This window comes from Antedon bifida, chromosome 1 (assembly GCF_963402885.1).
Source record: "Antedon bifida chromosome 1, ecAntBifi1.1, whole genome shotgun sequence".
Classification (NCBI taxonomy): Eukaryota; Metazoa; Echinodermata; class Crinoidea; order Comatulida; family Antedonidae; genus Antedon; species Antedon bifida.
The window spans coordinates 30,490,750-30,509,556 of record NC_136226.1 but is presented as its reverse complement, the minus strand read 5'-3'; the positions used below and the strand labels follow the sequence as shown (position 1 = coordinate 30,509,556).

General features: G+C 31.1%; 1 protein-coding gene across 5 annotated transcripts in view; it reads right to left on the bottom strand.

Annotated features, from left to right (window-relative positions):
- LOC144849546 (prolyl endopeptidase FAP-like) overlaps positions 1 to 18,807 on the bottom strand; it is a 117,903-nt gene that overhangs the window by 91,364 nt on the left and 7,732 nt on the right. For 2 of the 5 annotated variants that reach the window (XM_078706490.1, XM_078706497.1), the window contains exons 1-2: positions 16,962 to 17,115; positions 16,156 to 16,236 (exon numbers count right to left, since the gene is read on the bottom strand). The exons of 1 other annotated variant lie outside the window; for it this stretch is intronic. In XM_078706490.1, the coding sequence (XP_078562616.1) occupies positions 16,156 to 16,236; positions 16,962 to 17,039 (159 nt within the window). In that variant the 5' untranslated portion in view covers positions 17,040 to 17,115. Of the gene's footprint in view, positions 1 to 3,162; positions 3,206 to 16,155; positions 16,237 to 16,961; positions 17,116 to 18,807 lie in introns of those variants that run through there. 2 more of the 5 variants (XM_078706506.1, XM_078706562.1) reach the window with 2 other exon arrangements.

Below are 18,807 nucleotides of genomic sequence, written 5' to 3'. Positions count from 1 at the left end.
CAATGTTAAACAATTCGTACAAAGGGGAACCGCCAGACAAGTGCGTACCTATTCATTGTTTATTAGATCGCTGGCAATATGCATGCATATAAAGTGCAATAGCCCTCCGCTCCGACGTACTAAAAAAATGGAACGTCGCGGTTTTTCTAGGCGCTGAAGTTATACGAAGTGAACGCGAATGATTTTTACTGTATATCATATTCCCCGACGAAAAGTACTCGCGTTTCCCAGACAGGGGAGTGGGGGGAGATAGGCTCTCCGACGAGGGGATACAGCCCCCGTAGCCCCCACGCTGGCACCACCACTGGTCCTTATTAAACCCATTAATCCATCATGATTCATGATAAGTTGTCTGGAGAAATTACCAACATTTAGTACACAGTAAACCATATACATATAATTCCTTTATTGGTGCCGTATAAAACTCGTATTATTAATTTATTAATAAAAGATATCCAGTAGAATAGCGCTGCTTTTTATAAAAATTAATAAACAAGGTCGGAATACAAGTTCAGTAGGTCTACAAACAGTATAGTACACCTTTTACGCTTGAACGCACATCGCCTAGGAAGAGTATTGTGACGTCCTAATACGCATGTGTACTTACACCAAAATTGACCGCGGGCAGTAAACATTGTAATCTTTGCTAATTGGGTTACGTAACGGCAGTGTTTAGCACCTATTAAATACTCATTACAAGCATAGCCTTAAGGAAGCGGTAAATACGGTGAACTGATTGAACTATTCAAGTTGTGTCTCCTCTTATTCTTTACTCCATGGTAACAGGCATGTTGAATTATGAGAAAGATATGTTTTATATTTTTAAAATAGGTCATTTGAATATCCATCTGATTCTTGTAAGGTATCAGGTCTAGTAATGTAAAACATCCTGCAGTATCATGTCTGCTGACAGTAACAGGCCCATACCATAGCATCTAACTCCTAATATTAACTTAACCCTGTAAATAATTTCTCACTATACTACAGTAGGGACTTTTAGATTTGAGTTAACATGAACGAAGACCACGTCCACATGGGTCGTAGTCGTCCTAGTGCATGCGCATATCATAAAAATGACATAGGGTAGCAGTCGACATGAAAATCTAAAAGTCTCGGTTGAAGACTCAAGATTCAAGACGCGAGTCTACAGAATATTTATTACATCGCTAGACATGATACCGCTCAAGTACACACAAGTTCATGTATACATGTATATATTTATTCCTCATCTTCTATGTTTTATAAATTAATTTACATTATATCACTTTACCTATTATGTTAATTTGCTTTTATAGAATCATCATTATAAATTCTTTTTTTATACTGGTAGAACTATTCGTAAAGATTGACTATATTAGTTTTAGGCCAGCACAAGAACTTTGCTATGTTAATTGTCTAATGTATGAGCTTTTTTTCTTGTGAAAATAAACTTAATTGAATTGTAGACCTATCACCAAGTATGCATGGGCAAAGTCTACTGTCATAATACAGTTTTCTATGCAAAATAAGATCAAAACAATCTATTTCTTAACTGAATTTCCAATAAATCTATATCTTTAGTGTAAGGATTCGAAATGTCTCAGTATGTCCCAGTACAAATAACCGTTTAATGCAACTAAAACCACAAAATGTCCCAGTACAAATAACCGTTTAATGCAACTAAAACCCCAAAATGTCCCAGTACAAATAACCGTTTAATGCAACTAAATCCACAAATTACTAATTATTATTTCAGTATAAACAGTATTGAGCCAGTTATTCATCATTGGCCCAAATTCGGTTTCTGAAGAAAATTGCGAATATTTCAAGTTGTTCCAAAATAACTTATTATTCTATATAATTATATATTATATGTAATTTCCAAATTTATGGATGAATAAAGCGATGTCTATGTCTATATATATATATTATATTTCTTTTTGAAAATAAGGTTATAAAACCAATTGTAATATAGTGACCTAAATATTGCAAAGCGAATCAGACATTTACGAGTGTAAAAATGATCATGCTGACTTATGTTTAAAGACGCAATTAATATATTATAATATTGCACAAATAAACACTTCCATCATAACGAGTCCTGGGAATCTGCCGCAAAATCTCGTGGTCTACAGGGATATTTGCAGAGTCTAATTTCAAAGTCGGATAGCTTTAAGAAAATGCAATGACATTCAGAATAGTGTGAAGAACAGAATCATCCTGTTGAACAACTAATATTGTAATGAAAGAAAATGTTTTTGTGTACATTTTATGGAATTAAACAAGTTTGTATCATACCATACACATTATTGACTATAGTATACTGTAGTTAGTAAGGTTTGTGCCTAAACAGTTTCATAGGTTTGTATCATATTATACACATAATAGTCTAGGCACAAACATTTAGAGGACTTTTTTCAGTTTTGTGCTAGACTATAATTGACTATAGTAAGTTAGGTTTGTGCCTACAGTCAGAGAGTGTTTCTCTTTCTTTATGGTATATTGAACAGAGTCACATTTATGTATTGTACTGTATATCTGGAATCTCTAAATCTAAATGGAAATTCTAACAACTTTTTGAATAATTTCAAAGTATTATTGTTTGATAATAATACTTGGTCATCATCCTATACCCATTGTTTGTTTGCTCCTTTTCTGTATTGAATAAAATCATTTTTGATAGAATTATAGTTTTTATAACTATCCTGCGTCACACTCCACTTACTGTAGTACACTGTATACCAGGTCCTTTTTTGTATTGAATAAAATCATTTATGATAGAATTATAGTTTTTATATCCTGCGTCACATTCCACTTACTGTAGTACACTGTATACCAGGTCCTTTTTTGTATTGAATAAAATCATTTATGATAGAATTATAGTTTTTATATCCTGCGTCACATTCCACTTACTGTAGTACACTGTATACAAGGTCCTTTTTTGTATTGAATAAAATCATTTTTGATAAAATTATAGTTTTTTTAACTATCCTGCGTCACACTCTACTTACTGTAGTACACTGTATACAAGATGACACTTAGATAAAATTCACACTGAAAACCCTGTTGTGTCTTGAGCATGTGTTCAGCCTATAAATCTACACATCATCTTGAAAGTACAGTACCCTAGCCTAAAAAGACTGAAAATATATCTGTTCTATAAAATTAAGTTTCACAATTTACCTTACTAAACATTGTAGACATAGATTTCATCTTTAAAGACATTCTAAACTGTAAATCCAATGGAATGGTAACAACTAGTAATGTTACAGAATATGTATATGTATGCACTCAAATACCAGCATAGAAATAGATAGTGAACAACATTCCTATTAAGGTGTCTGGTACTTTATTTGTATAGGGCCTTGGAAGTCAGCTGACTGACAGAAGAGCCTCGCAAATTAAAACTACAGTTCATGATAAAAGAGACAGCTACAACGATACTTAAAAGGTTATCAACATTGTAATGTGAATAATTACCATATCATATATGGTATAGACGATACAGTAGAGGAATAATAGGACCTTCTGGTATAGGTTAGCAAAAATAATTTGGTACTGGTACTAATAAATAGAATATACTGTATAAAAATAACCCAGAAAATATTTGTTTAAATTTAAGATGCATTGTCTCTCAAAACATGAAAAATGGAGATTAATTAAAAATAGGAATAGGTTATTTTGTGGTTTTAATAAAGTAAATCCCTTCCGTAAAAAAAAACGAAAATAAATAATGTTTTCACTTATAAAATGACAAAATAAATGGTTAAATTCAACCAAAAACCTATTGGCTGGCAATATTTTCTGTTATCTATATAATAATAATAATTACAGTTTTTTCAGGTAAAGACATTTTTTTAATCCAATTTTTGTTCAAAGTGGATAACTATTATGTGACATTTATATGGCATATTCAACAAACAAATTTAAAAAAAATATTTTTTTAAGGAAATATATCTTTTAGAAAAAGCTGATCCACACTTTACTGGATAAAAGTGAGATAATATATATTGTTGTTATTTAGACTTATTCAAATGTAATCTGCTAAGTGGCAACAAAAGTTGTTAATAAATCAAATAAAAATATGATTTAAGGTCAGGTGAACAAAACCATTAAGATGCTAAAATCTTTAAAAGCATTTCAAAGGTACAAAATCACTCCACTTTATTGCATTTATAGTGTAATAAACTCTTATTTTCCTAATTTGTTTGGATCAATGATAGTCCTATGCAGAAGTCTCTCAATGCACTTAATACACTTTCTCCATTTTTATTTTATATTTTTTAAATAGTTTATTTTAATTCGCAATCAACAGTGGGGAGCCCGCAATTTACAGACATAAATAGATAAATTAAACAAATAAAAATACATAAAAAACAAGACAAAAGAATATCGTCAAGGTCCACAAGAACCAATTACAAACAATTCTTAATTGTGGATTTAAATAAAGATAAACAATTAAAGAAAATATTATTAAATATTTTATTTTATTTCAACAATATTTTACGGGGGTGGTCCATCCAGCCGAAGCTGATCATTAGGGACCCTCACAAAAATACAAGATGACGAGACATAAACATGTAACAATAAAAATCAAAATAAATATAATTTATAAAGATAAAATAAAGAACAACATATTTAGAATCAAAATTAAAATGGAGTCAAAGGCATGGAGGTAAAGGTTATTTAACAAGAGGAAACAGAAGAAGAATCGTGATTTGGGTCCAAATGTCAAAAATTATTTTGCACTACAATTATATAAGTTCAAGCAAGCAAGCTCCAACATCATGTTATTTTGAATACGTTCAAAATACATAGAAAAAAAAAAAAAAAAAATGAATTCTATGGATTTTGAATCACAGCAAACTATTAGGATTTGTCAATCAGCAGCCAGAACGAAGCGCTGAAGCGTGAAGCAACTGAAAGTGCACTTATAGCGTCATTAAAACTCATTTAGGCTTTGTTATAATTTGCAGTTGAAATCTGCATTAGGGACAAATTATGAATATTATATGAATTTCTGGAAAATCAAAAAATCAAACCAAGTGAGGAAGCTGTTCCCAACTAACATGACGTAACTAGTTCTGATAAGGTCTAAGTTCTGCAAATTGAATGTTCCCGATTATTAAACTTTAATTTGGAAAATCAGATGTGACTCACCCTGGGTTACAGGCAGCTTGATTACTAGTACAATTTAAATATTTTAATAAATAACATAGCTCTTACTCTCATTATATATAAATCAATATATAAAATAAAGGTGTATAGCATGGTATAGATCTAGAGTACACCAGCAGTAAAGTCAACTGTTGCTAAGTATCCGTCAGTGACGGCCATGTGTCTTCAGAAGAAGACGGCTACAAGAACAGCAACAGTAAAGATGGTTTTGTATATATATTTTATAAGTAACAAGAGTTGATCTATCAAACTTACCTTAGTTTCAACTGATATCTTTTTCATATTCAGAAAATTCAAGTTATAAACAGTTTATGAGAAATTGATGTTAAAAAAAAGTCCTGTACTGTTACTGTATTATCTACTCTGTGCAGAATTCTAAAAGAACAGTACTTCAAATACTGGTAACAAAAAAATACTACAAAATGTGTTTATCAATGCCAATGTAAATCCAAGTTCTAATTCCAGAGTTACCGAATAACCAATGAATTCTCCTAGTACATTTTGTTTATTTTCAACTTTGTTAACAGCGTGTCGTAACATAAACATTCTTGAGAATCCAATTAACAGTAACAGCTTTAATTTAGATTTAAGATTACTACACCTGACCAAATTAGTCAATTAGTTAAAGATAACAAAATGGAGCAAATCACTGTTTATATAGTCCAGTCAATCTACAGTTTCAACTCCCAAAAGTAGACAAAATTGCAACAAAAGATTTTTTATATTCAACTTGAAGTTAATTTTACGATAAAAAACATACAAAAAGTCTACCAAAATCGGACAACTGGAAAGGTGATAAAAAGACAATAAATCATAGCACTATTTCATTAAAATATCTTCGTATTCGGCGTAGTAATATTGTCAGAAATTGTTGTCTCTGATTGGTCGAATAAGTTTTGTGCTGTGTTGTTGTTACGACGGAAAATCAGATATTCCCCAACAAGTAATGACTTTAAATCTTGTAATCAGGTAATTTATTAATTTTTTTTTCATAATTCATAATTTTAAAAGCAACATTTACTCTTTCATTAACTATTTAAACGAATGCGGCAATGTAAATTAGTCTTAGTAGATACGTAAAGAGAGATATAGCATAGGGAGCGGGGATCTACTCGCGATGTTGTTGAAAAACGTTACGTCACGCTAATTTGCGTGTACTGATGATGTAGGCCTCCGCTCGTCGTCGTACCACCTACACACGTGAGAGACAAACGAAGGTGGGCCGGTGGCACCCCGTCCATGTAGCTAGCTAAAAGAAGACCGCCGATATAATAGGGGATGATACTAAAAACGATCTTAAATTTACTGTCATTTCAGCCTACTCTGACTAGGCGTGAAAAGACAAAATTCGGATATTATTATATAGGCCTAGGGCCAACCGCTCTTCATTTTTTTAATGAATTAAGCACAAAAATAGGGCCTAGGTAAGCTTAGCTAGGCTAGCCTATACTGCCTAATAATAAAAGGTCAGGCAGCCGCTCCTACCCGACCGGGCCATGGTCTAGATCTAATAGATAGGGCATATGCCTAGGTAGTAGGTACAGCTATGCACTAATCTTAACCCCGGAATGTATATATAATTAATATAAGAGTTGCCAACTTTTTAGTAACTTAAATAGTATAGTAGTGAGGCTAGGCCTCTAGTAATACTAATACTAGGCCTATTTATTTTTTATCAAACCTACTAGGCCTAGTAGGGCCTGGCCTATGCGATATACATTTCCTCTGTGTAAACTACAGATTATATTCTATTGCATTTGTTGTGATATCTATTTCATTTACCTTAGATATCTTGTACTACTATTAAACAATGCAGTACTGTACTGCATCATTTGCAGAGAAACAATTGATGAGAAGAGTTATAAATCTGTATCAATCAGACAGAAAGGTATGTTTAGTTACATTTTTCTCTGGCATTATACATCATTAATGTTTTTTTCCTAATACATTTTCATCTTCAATGAACTAAAAAAACAAATGAAAGTTTGTTTTTCACTGTATAATTTTGTTACTACTATTTTAGGAGCAGATAGTGTGAATACAGCGAGCGTTCAAAGAGGATTGAAGCCCAATGCTGTTGCGGGGTCAGTGGTCCATACAAATTGCCAGAAGAATTACATAAACGTGAAGGTCATAAAATATGGTGTACATTTTAAGATACATACATGCATGATCAAAACAGTTCCTTGACAATGGTTTCAGTGAACTATTGGCAAGTTATTTAGTTTTATTAATGGTGATGTAGTGTTGACTGTTATACTTTATTGTAAAGTAAATAATTAATGTTTATGAATTGAATAGAGATATTAATATTTCAGAATGATTGACTTATATTTAACAGGGCAGAGAGTTAAATAGAAAATAGTCAATCTTTAAATGAATGAAATATTCTCTCCACTTCACGAAAAAATACATTCATTATTATTATAAACTTTTAATCAATATATGTGTAATTATTGTACTTATTACTTGAGTTTCCTGTCTCTTGTAATAAAAAATGTTTACATAAATGTACTTATACTTATTATTTGAGCTTCCCATCTCTTATGATAGTACAGTACAAATAATGTTGAAATACATACTTGTGTTTCAAGTACCGTAATTTAAAATGATATATAGTATAGTATATAATACTGGTGTATATTATTACTAATTACTTTTAAATTTCTCATATTTTGTGTCAGTAATGCTGTTATGAAAAAATTCAAGTAAACACGACATCTCATATTTTTAAGAGCTATGCATGTTATATTCAACATCTATTCATGAGATCTTGTTGACTAGTTTGTACCTGTACGTATTTGAGAATGATCAGATTTGGTTGAAAATATTTATGTTCAGACTAAATATGTGTACAAATTACAAAAACTGGCTGGGTCGAGTTTATTTACTGGACTAGTATTTTATATGGCTACTGGAAAAATAATGCCACTGACCAGCTGCAGCATGTTAATTTATAAGTAGTGCTCGGGTAAATGATTTTTGTGTACATCTTATGAAAACTACAGTACTGCCATTATTAAAATGCACATTGCACGACTGAAATATTTTATACATATACAGTAGTACATGTAAATGCATGTAAAAAGAAATGATGTGTGCAATATACTATAATTACTGTATTTATAAAAATAAATATTGAGAAATTACTTTAAAATATGTAATTTGTGTTATTTGTCGTCCAATGTCGTATACAGTATTCGTAATAGGGCTAGATCTTAAATTATACAGTATTAAAATAAAATAATCATGGGTTAACAAAATTAATTTATCTTACAATTTATTTAAGGGCTATCCAAGGAGATATACTGTAATAAAATTCCTTCACTTGCTAGTGTTGCCCGAAAGCTCTGCTAATTTTTTCTGGCTGTTTTACTTTATCGTTTTGATTTATTATTAGCTTTTCGCTTTTTTTTTTTATCTCATTGTCATTTTTTCAGTAATTTGCCTTTGGATAAATAATAATTATATATATAATATAATTATTTAAATTAAAATAAAAGTCGGTCTCAGATGTTGACCTGTGTACAGTAGGGCTCTCCCACAATTGCCTAACGGTGGTAGTAGGCCTAGCTAGTCTAAAAATGTAGTGCAAGTGAGTGGCCCATAACGTAAGTAGGCTATTATTTATTGATTCATCACATTCAATCCTATATGAAATGCATCTCTGGCTGGCACCAATTACCCATACGGAATAGGCCTAACCTAAAAAGTTGGCCTAGGCCTAGAAAAAAGGTTTAGTCAGAGTCTACCACAACATCAGGAGGGCTAGAGAGAGGCATACACACCAGTTATTCGGCATTTTGTTTGCATTACAATTTTATTTATACTAAATCAACTCACTGACTTGAAATGACTGAAATACTAATGAAAACTACATTAGCAGCAGATGGCGTAATTATAAAGATTCTTAATAAACAAGTGAAAATAAACAAAAAAGCGACGACTACGCTCTAGTTAGTAGGCCCCGACCCAATAGCAGCCATGTCCCCATGTGTTTACACACAACAAAAACGATGACCAAAACAGAGGTGGTGACCTAGATGACCTGACTATTAGCCAATCAGGGACAAGGAATTTTATGCTAATTAGGTAAACCGTTGAACACATCGCGCAAGAAAACAAAAAACAAAGTTCGACACTTTTCTACTTTAAATACACATTTTCTGTTGTCCGATTTTGGTAGACTTTTTACAAGACGTTTATAGTATTTTTATCTATCAAATAAGTGTATAAAATCATTTATTGCAATTTTGTCCACCAAAAATCGTAGATTGACTGGACTAATATTTTAGTTACCATCTTCAAAAACAAATCACTTGGTGAAACCCGAGGTCAAACCAGACATTGCCCAAAAACTAGACTCCTTAAAACTATAGAACCCCTAAAAACTTGATACCCTGGAAACTAGATAGTTGGCCTCTCTCTAGACTGAACGGGCTATTGTTGGTTTATCCAGGTAAGCTAGGCACGAAATAGACTGGCCTGTTTGGAGAGAAGGGTCCGTTTCTGCTGCATAGCGGTGAATAAACCGTTTATTTCAAAAAATGTTTAGGCTGACCATATTTCTGTTCAATTTCTTCTCCCAAATAAACCATTAAAATTTGTGGTTGATACTCAAAATGCAATTCAATTCAGTTGTCAAACGTTCAAGATACTACAGCTGTCAATCGAATAACCGTTATTTTGCGTTGCAGCTAAAAGTTGCACAGCGATAAAAGGTAAACTGGTGTTCTAACAACGAATCAATTGGGTGTTTTTAACCGTTATTATCAGCCTGCTATTTAACCGGTTATTGAAAATTTGTCCTGTTTCTGCTCCCAAGAAAATAGGATTGATTTATTTACACATACATTTTTTTTTCAGCAGAAACATGACCATAGAATAGGTTTGTCGGTTACTATTTCTAGTTATACTAACTATTGACTGAGCTTAATTAACAAATCTGTATTTACTATCCTGCCATTGTATTCTGTAAATACACATTGACTTTGGTATTTACCAACGTATGGAATATCACTTTTGATAAACAATACCATCCGGCATTGATATATAAATAAATTTCTCAGAAGTACCTCGATTGAATTAATTAAAGTATTCACAATAAAGGGTTCTTTTTTTTAAAAATACATATTAATATTTAAAGATGTATTGTCCCTCAAAAACATGAAAAATGAAAATTAATTAAATTAGACTTTGAATAGTAATAGTAATAATTTTTTAGTTTTGATAAAAGCTAATCATTTCTGTCGAAAAAAAAAAAACAGGAAAATAAAATGTTTTGACTTATAAATGACAAAATAAATGGGTAATTAAATTAATTGGCAGCCAATTTGACCATTTTTTGCCTTAAATTACAGGTTTTTCAGGTAAATACATTTTTTTCCCATCCAATTTGTTGTCAAAGTGTATTACAATTATTGACATTATAATGGCATATTCAACAAAAACAGATTTAAGAATTATTTTTTCAGGGGGATATTTAACATTGTTTACAAATTTGTTCTTAATTATTTGCTGTGAAATATAGATATTGAAAGTTATTCTAAACTAACGTACACAGAAGTGAGAATGTATACATAATATACATAAAGCTACAGTCTACACTATCAAACTACCATATTTGGGCATATCACTATCATATTTGGGCATATCACTACCATATTTGGGCATACCACTACCATATTTGGGCAGATCACATTTTTTTTTGTCAAACTAGTTTGATACTGTATACAGAGCTTCAGAGTGCAGGTTGGTTTTGCAAACATAACATACACAGCGGTGTAAACTTGAGGTGCAAAAATAATTTCTTATGGAAGCAAATAGGTTATTTTATGTTGGCGATAACTTTAACCAACATAACTTGGTATCATTCTATGAGGTCAATCTTTCGTAGCTCCCACGAAAATAGTAGATTACTTAGTCCGTTTGAACTATTTCAAAGTAGTATTTATGTTTATAAAAAGGGACATATGTCTCGTTCAATCAAATGAGATTAACTTATTTTCCTCTGGTTTAGTTAAATGTCAACAAAATAAAATGCCAGTTGGTTTATTTAACCTAATAATAATTGCATCTTTTAAATATCTTTGACATACACAACAGTTTATAATTATGATATTTACTAAAAACAAAAATAACTTTTATAAAATGTCTGATGCTAACCAATTTTATATCAGCAAATTTTGCAATGTAAAGATAGGACACATGATAATATTCAACAACAAAGTATTATTGGATAATATTAGAAAGAAATACTATAGTAACACTTTGAAATAAAATAGGAGCCTCTTTATGGATTTTAACTGGTTGTATTTTATCTGAAATTATTAAGTGGATCTTCTTGATTTAAAAGCAGTTGCTATTACTTATTCTATAACACCTAAATAAATTCCTGTCATCTGATTGGGCAATTGTTGGTCACATGGCGTACAATAGTACGCACTATTGAACGGTCGTTCAATAGCACTATTTTTCTCTATTACTTACCATTATGTAAATGTTGTTTAATGTGTACTGTATAATAATATTCTATTGTATCTATCAATAAGTTTTTTTATTTTTTTAAATTTTTTTTTTATTGTTCTTAGAAAACACCAATTTATTTGTGTTGCAGAAACAAACATTTATAGTAATTTCCATCCAATAAATAAAAAATAAAATCAAAATTTAACAGTCAACGCAGAAACTTGTGAAGTTGTGAAAGTGTTGATAATGTGGGCACTTTAAATGCAAATAAGCGTCTATAGTCTCTCATGAATCAATAAGTTTGATCCAATATTAAAGGCATAACAACATGAATGATTCAAATCACTTATGGCTGTAATTTATTTTTAAAATATTTATATATTTTATAATCTGAACATTTTCATAATTTCTAGACAATTTTAAGCCTTGTCTACACTATCAAACTTAAATAATGTGATGAAAATTTTGATTTTTCTATATATGGACATGATGATGTCACATCACTACAATATTTGGTCATATCACTACCATATTTGGGCACATCATTGATAGTGTACAGTAGACAAAGGTTTAGATGTTTAAAAATACAATTTAAATAGTTTTAAATGTTCAATATACCATATTAACATTAGTGTACACTAGACAAAACTATTTAACATACATTTATTGTTGCCATATATATTTTAGTCATGTGGTTATTTCAGTATTTAAGAGCTATACTCACTCTAAACTTGAATCATATTTAACTGTATTCATTGTTACTAGCAGATAAATCTCTGCATCTGTTGTACTGGTTTTAGTATGTTCTAAAACACCACAACTAAAGCTTGGCAAGGGACCTTTATTCATTGATTTACTGTATTTCTCAGCAAATAAAAGCATTATGTAACAAATGAATTGAAAAATGTACACTATAAAAATTAAGTATTAACTTTTTATGGCAATGCTTCTTTCCACATATAATGACTTTGTAACCATTAGTGTTTCTTGCTAACAAATTCTAAAACATTTATTTCGGTACATGAATGATTACGTATTATGTAATTTTAAATGGGTCATGTTTGTTATTCCAAGAAAAGCAATTATTTGAAATGTATTAACCACGTAAAAAAGAAGGCTATAGAAATGTGTAACCTACTGTATTCTCAAAATTCATCTTGGTAAATAATGGCATAATTTGTATACAGTACAACATATGACACTGTATCAAGGGAATTCCTAAGATATTGCAGAAATTAAAATGCAAAATGATGGTTTGTCTAGAGGCTCCCACCTGAGGGCATTCATGGACTATACCATTTGTGGAGAGGTGTGTTCAATAAAAATGTCTACTTTTCAAATTATATCTCGCTCTTTGACGAAAAATCGCTATTGTCGGTTTATCCAGGTAAGCTAGGCACGAAATAGACACTAAGATGTAAAACAAAAAATGTGGTGCATTATTTAACAAAATACTGTATACAATATGTATACAGTATGTAAAAATATAAATTGCTGGTAAACAAAGTAATATTGACAATTGTTGATAATTACAGTAATGATGCAACTCGATATTCAAAATCTTTATTTATCCCCCATGTGGTACAAGTATGGATTACTGTACATACAAACATCTAGAAAGATACAGATATCTGCAGTATTTTGTCTCATCACATTTGCTACTGGTTTCAATTTGTGAATGGCATTTATCTCATTTATTCCTGCTGGTCTATCTATTACAATCTGTTTATATACCATACAATAAATTAGTCTCATATCTGCAATATTAATTCTAGCAGTAGGCTGCCTATCTAACACTGTCAACTTAGGTTAACATCCATCTATTAAATTGCTCTATGGTTAGAAGTTATAGAAATAGACATCAATTGGTAATCAAACATTACGATATGTTATAGTGCAACATTTAATAATATCTAGTACATTTGCATCGTGGAATTGAAATGTTCGTTTGACTCTACAAATATGTGTGCAAAAAAATGTTTCAAAATGTTTAAGAAATCTGGAAAACATTATTTTTATGTATAAATGTTAATGATTACAACATGAAAATAACATTTTTGTACATCACAATGAAGTGATGACACAGTATTACCGTATAATTAATATGTTAATGAGATGCGTATAATATGTTGACATTCAAACAAACTATTAATATTAATATCTTTAAAAATATCATAAATATCAAAATATTGTGAAACTAAATTAATTTTTCCTTTATTAAAGTAACTTATTTTTAAGGAATTTTCAAAAATATTATATATTCAAAGAAAGAACATTAAATAATTTCAGATACTGTTTACAAAACCTATGTATTTCTCCAGTGATTAAATGCTATTTGCGTTCGAATATTAAAGTTGTTTGTCGCCACCGCAACGACCCGATTGGATTCCCAAGTCAGTTTTTGCTGCTTGCTTTAACACATGCTACTACATATAAGACAAATTTATTCTCCATTTTGTCGTAAAATAACGACATAGCAGACTTGAATTTCATTTCACGAGCAAATTTAAACATTTGGGCCTCAATTGTCGACGACGCAAAGCATTCAATATTACTAGCGCATGACTAACAAATTACCACAATTGACAAAGCTATGAAACAAAATTTAACTGCGAGGCACAATGGTGTCACGTCTCTATTATTACAGTATATGGCTACGTTGGTGTATAAATATACTGTACAGTATCTATAATTATTATCAATAATTTTTTAAAAATCAATAAAATAATTCCTTTCATGTTTGAATGTAACATATTTGTTTAATAAACCTGACTTATAATACTACAGAGAAATAATATTACTTTATATATTTTTTTTAATGTTGGTTTAAAACTTTATGAAATTCAACAAAATTTCTCTGAGTCGACATACTGTATGTTCAGAAATGTTTATTAATTTTTTTCAATCTTACAAAGCATATTCGGAAGAATTTTCCATTAAATCAGGTATTTTACCCTGAAGAAAGAAAAAATGCAATTTGATGCATTGCTCATGAAAATCACAGTGGTATCAAATTTACAACTGAAAAACAAGTTATTTTACTCACTATTGACTATTATTATAGAGATATCATTTTATTCAGTCAATAGTATTCAACAATTATGATTTATTCTTTTTATTCTTATTCTCAGAAACTGTGTTGTACAGTATAATAAGCTATACTGTAAATGAATTTATTGTAGAAATACTAACATAGAAACATTTTTTATTTAAAATAAATAACACAACTAACTAAATATCACAACAAAAAATTATATGAAAATAATGTGTCAAGGTTAAATTTGTTTAAAGGGTTAATTTGAGTTTAAAGCAGTAGCAGTCTGCTATTGATTTTTGTACACTTGCTTACTTTAGTCATATTCATAAAAATCAGAGCAGATCTTATTATTGTATTAGGATATGTAGTGCATTTAATTGTTCTGTGGCAACGGAAGGGAAGGCTGCAATGTACATTAACTAGCACAAGTATATTCCAATTTATAACAAACTTAAATTATTTATATGAATATGAATTGAGTTTACTGTCAAAGGGCTAGTTAGCGATGATGATACAGATATCACTTGTAGAATTCAATCAGGGCCCGATTGTCGATAACCTAATTATAGTAATAACTATCGTTTCATGATTGATTTTTGATGTGTATGTTAAATAATACTAAACATCTTTTTCAATAAAGCTCTGTCTACACTATCAAACTAGTTTGACAAAAAAAGTGTGATGTACCCAAATATGATAGTGATATCCCCAAATATGGTAGTGATATGGGCACATCACATTTTTTTGTCACATAAAGTTTGATAGTGTAGACAGAGCTCAACACAAAATCTAGTAATTTGTGATAGCCATATTGTAAAGGAACGTTCCATGGGTTGGTTGCATTTTGGTCTTTAATTCTATTAAGCTTTCGACTTATAAGGCCATTATTTAGCCACTGTGGCGCAGTGGTTAGAGCATTGGGCTTGCAATCAAGAGGTTGCCGGTTCAAGCCCGGCCTGGTCACTGCAGTGTTGAGTCCTTGAGCAAGATTCTTTATCCACATTGTTCCTCCCCACCCAGGTGACAGAAATGGGTACCGGTATGTAAAAAGTACTGGGAAGGTAAATCAGACTCGTTTGTGCGGGAGGAGTGGCGTACCCCCCACAAACATACTCACTTAGTGGAGTCTGGCCCAAACGCTAAGGGAATGGAGATGGGCACCACGGCCGATAGCATTAGCTTCTGTTTCGACTTTACCTTTACCTTACCTAGCCTAAAGGAGTGATTGAATAGTTAGACCCAAGTGTACAGTAGTCTATTCCTTAATAAGCTCTAAATACAATGACAGAGTAAGGCCTTGTCTACACTATAACATTTTATGTGACAAAAAAATGCCCATATATGAACATGATGTCGTCATATCACTACCATATGTGGGCATACCACTACCATATTTGGGTACATCACACTTTTTTTGTCAAACTAGCTTGATAGTGTAGACAGAGCTTATGTAGTATATGACTGTGATGAGTGGGATTATATGTAAAGCTTACCGCTACCATTTTTTGTGTAGAGCTTGTTGTACCACCTAGCTGAGTATAGCTTGCATTAAGTCGAGATATTGAAGCCGAGACCTGCACATCAAAAAATTTTAAAACATTTTTTTTACATTGAACTATCAGTTTTAAGTGATTGATATTTATATCTAGATCTTTCTAGTAGACCTATCTAAAAAATCAAAAACAGTTTTTTTACACTGAACCATCAGTTTTAAATAATCAATATTTATATCTATCTTTCTATGCCTATCAAAAAGGTAGATTTAAATCAGACAAGGTTTTTTCCCATATCACAAAGAATTCAATAAATTCATATAATATTAAATCAGATATTAGCAATTCAAATTAGAAAACCATTAAGCATAATCTAATCATAGTTCAACGCCAATGTGGTTCAGTGATTAAATGGTCTGTTAAAAACTACAGTGTTATAACATTGAGAATTGGAAATCGCAAGGTTTTCTACAGATTTTTTGGTGATTTTTTTAGAACTATATTCAGTAGTAGTTGAAATATCGGCTGAAGATTACAACAAAATCTTTATATCCTTACTACCTTAAACGAAGGAGGTGCTCAGAGGTGTAGGCCTACACTTGGTGGGGTGCTGGTTACATGTGAGGCAGAGGAGTGTGTTTCAACAGCTTAAAAAAACAAGGCTCTAGCCCTGTTCGTTTTTATATAGGCCTACTACTACTATACTTACTAAGCCTAGCTAGCTATCTAATAGGCCTATCTATTTAAATTCATGTTATACATGCATTATAAACGTTTAAGTTTAATACAAATGTATTTTAGCTTACCTGTCCAAGATGGTCATCACCCGAGTCCCCTTGACCACCGGGCCTTGATGATGATTGCCGTAAAACGGCTGGAAACATTCCAAAAATTTCGTTCTTATCGTCTGCTTATTCCAAAACTTGCATATCGCGCTCGACCACTTGTGACATGCGTGCAATAAGATGTGTGCTTAGCACAAATCACAGCAACCAATGCAATAATCAATAGCGCCCACTATAGTTACAAAACTTTCAGGATTTTCCCAGGGATTTGGAAAATTCGTAAAGGAAACTACTAGAGGGCGCTACGTTTAAAAATGATGATTTGTACAGTATTATCGAATAGAAATTAAAAATATAAATACCAATAATTTTAATTTCTGTACAAAAAACTTCATTAAAGTAGTTTACATTTACGAAAATATTAATTACATTTATTTATCTGTATTGACTCATAGATGTACGTAACAATAACATAATGTTTTAGCTAGTTATATAACATGATTTTATTTACTTTATATTATGTTTTCTTCACATTATCATAGCGCCAAATGTTCTATCAAATAATACGATCTTTAGCCCTATACAGAGGGCGCTAAAATGCATTTTTGCATTATCGAAAGATGAACCCAAATCGCAGGATCATGCTGTTACCGTATTGTATCAATGAAACGCCATTTTGATTAATTTAAATATTATTTCATAACCAATTAAATACTATTAAATTATTTTATATTAAAATCAATATAGTGCATCAGCTGAGATACCTATGTTCAAATTAACATGTGGTGGAATTTCAAACCAAACGCTTACAATTTAGGTCAATGTCAACATATATTATTAAAATTTAAATGTATCTATTAATTAAGAATATCGAATAATATCCATACACCGATCAAATAATAGTTACATATGTTATATTATTCCAATGTAAAGTCTACAATTCAGCATAGGTTATAGTACTCAAGGTCACAACGTATCACGAGTATTTGTATTTACTGTACCTACATTATAAATTAACTGGATTTGACGAGTTAGTTATCCGCACAACAAATACCACATGCATGTCATACGTAGTAATATTGCGCATAGAAAAAGATTATGCCATTATGACCTGAAGAATGTGATATGTTGTTAGTGCTGAATTCTGTCTATTTTGTTCCATTGAGTATATACACAGCATACTGTACATACAGTGTAGCATAGGTGAAATTACGGGACCCGCCTTTTATTCTCATTGTTAACATGATGACGTCATCAAAACGAAATTAATTAATAGGTACCGGTATACGTAAGGTACTGTTAATAAATTAAATATTGCATCTTCATTATGAGTAACTCAAATGACACCGTAGTATAGCGAATTCCGGGTTCAAATCCTCGCACGGTACCAGTACCTAGGGAATACGGTAATACCTATCAATGATGTATGCATCTAGTTAGTCTATTAGCCTATACTCAACTTACTCAAATTTACGTTAAAAAAATAACATGCGTCGTGAACGATGGTGATATACATTATATTAATGTTTCTATTGACATTTAAAGGGAATTCCCCTTTTGTAATTGACCTATTTTATATAAACTTTGTTAGCTTTTAGAACTCCATGCATTAAGTTGTCAGACACTGATGTCAGATTAATGTATTTAGAAGCAATTTCCATACGCCGCGCACGAAGGCCAATACATTTAATTTTGAGCTCCAAAACATGAACTATAACCAAATGCTTGTTCTTTTTACCATATGGTAAACATATGGATATAACAAATGTTTAGATAATAGTTAAATGTTTCGTACAAATGCATTGTTATGAGTCAGGATGTAATTACAAAATTCCCTTGAATACTAATGACCCGGTAATCATTGCCC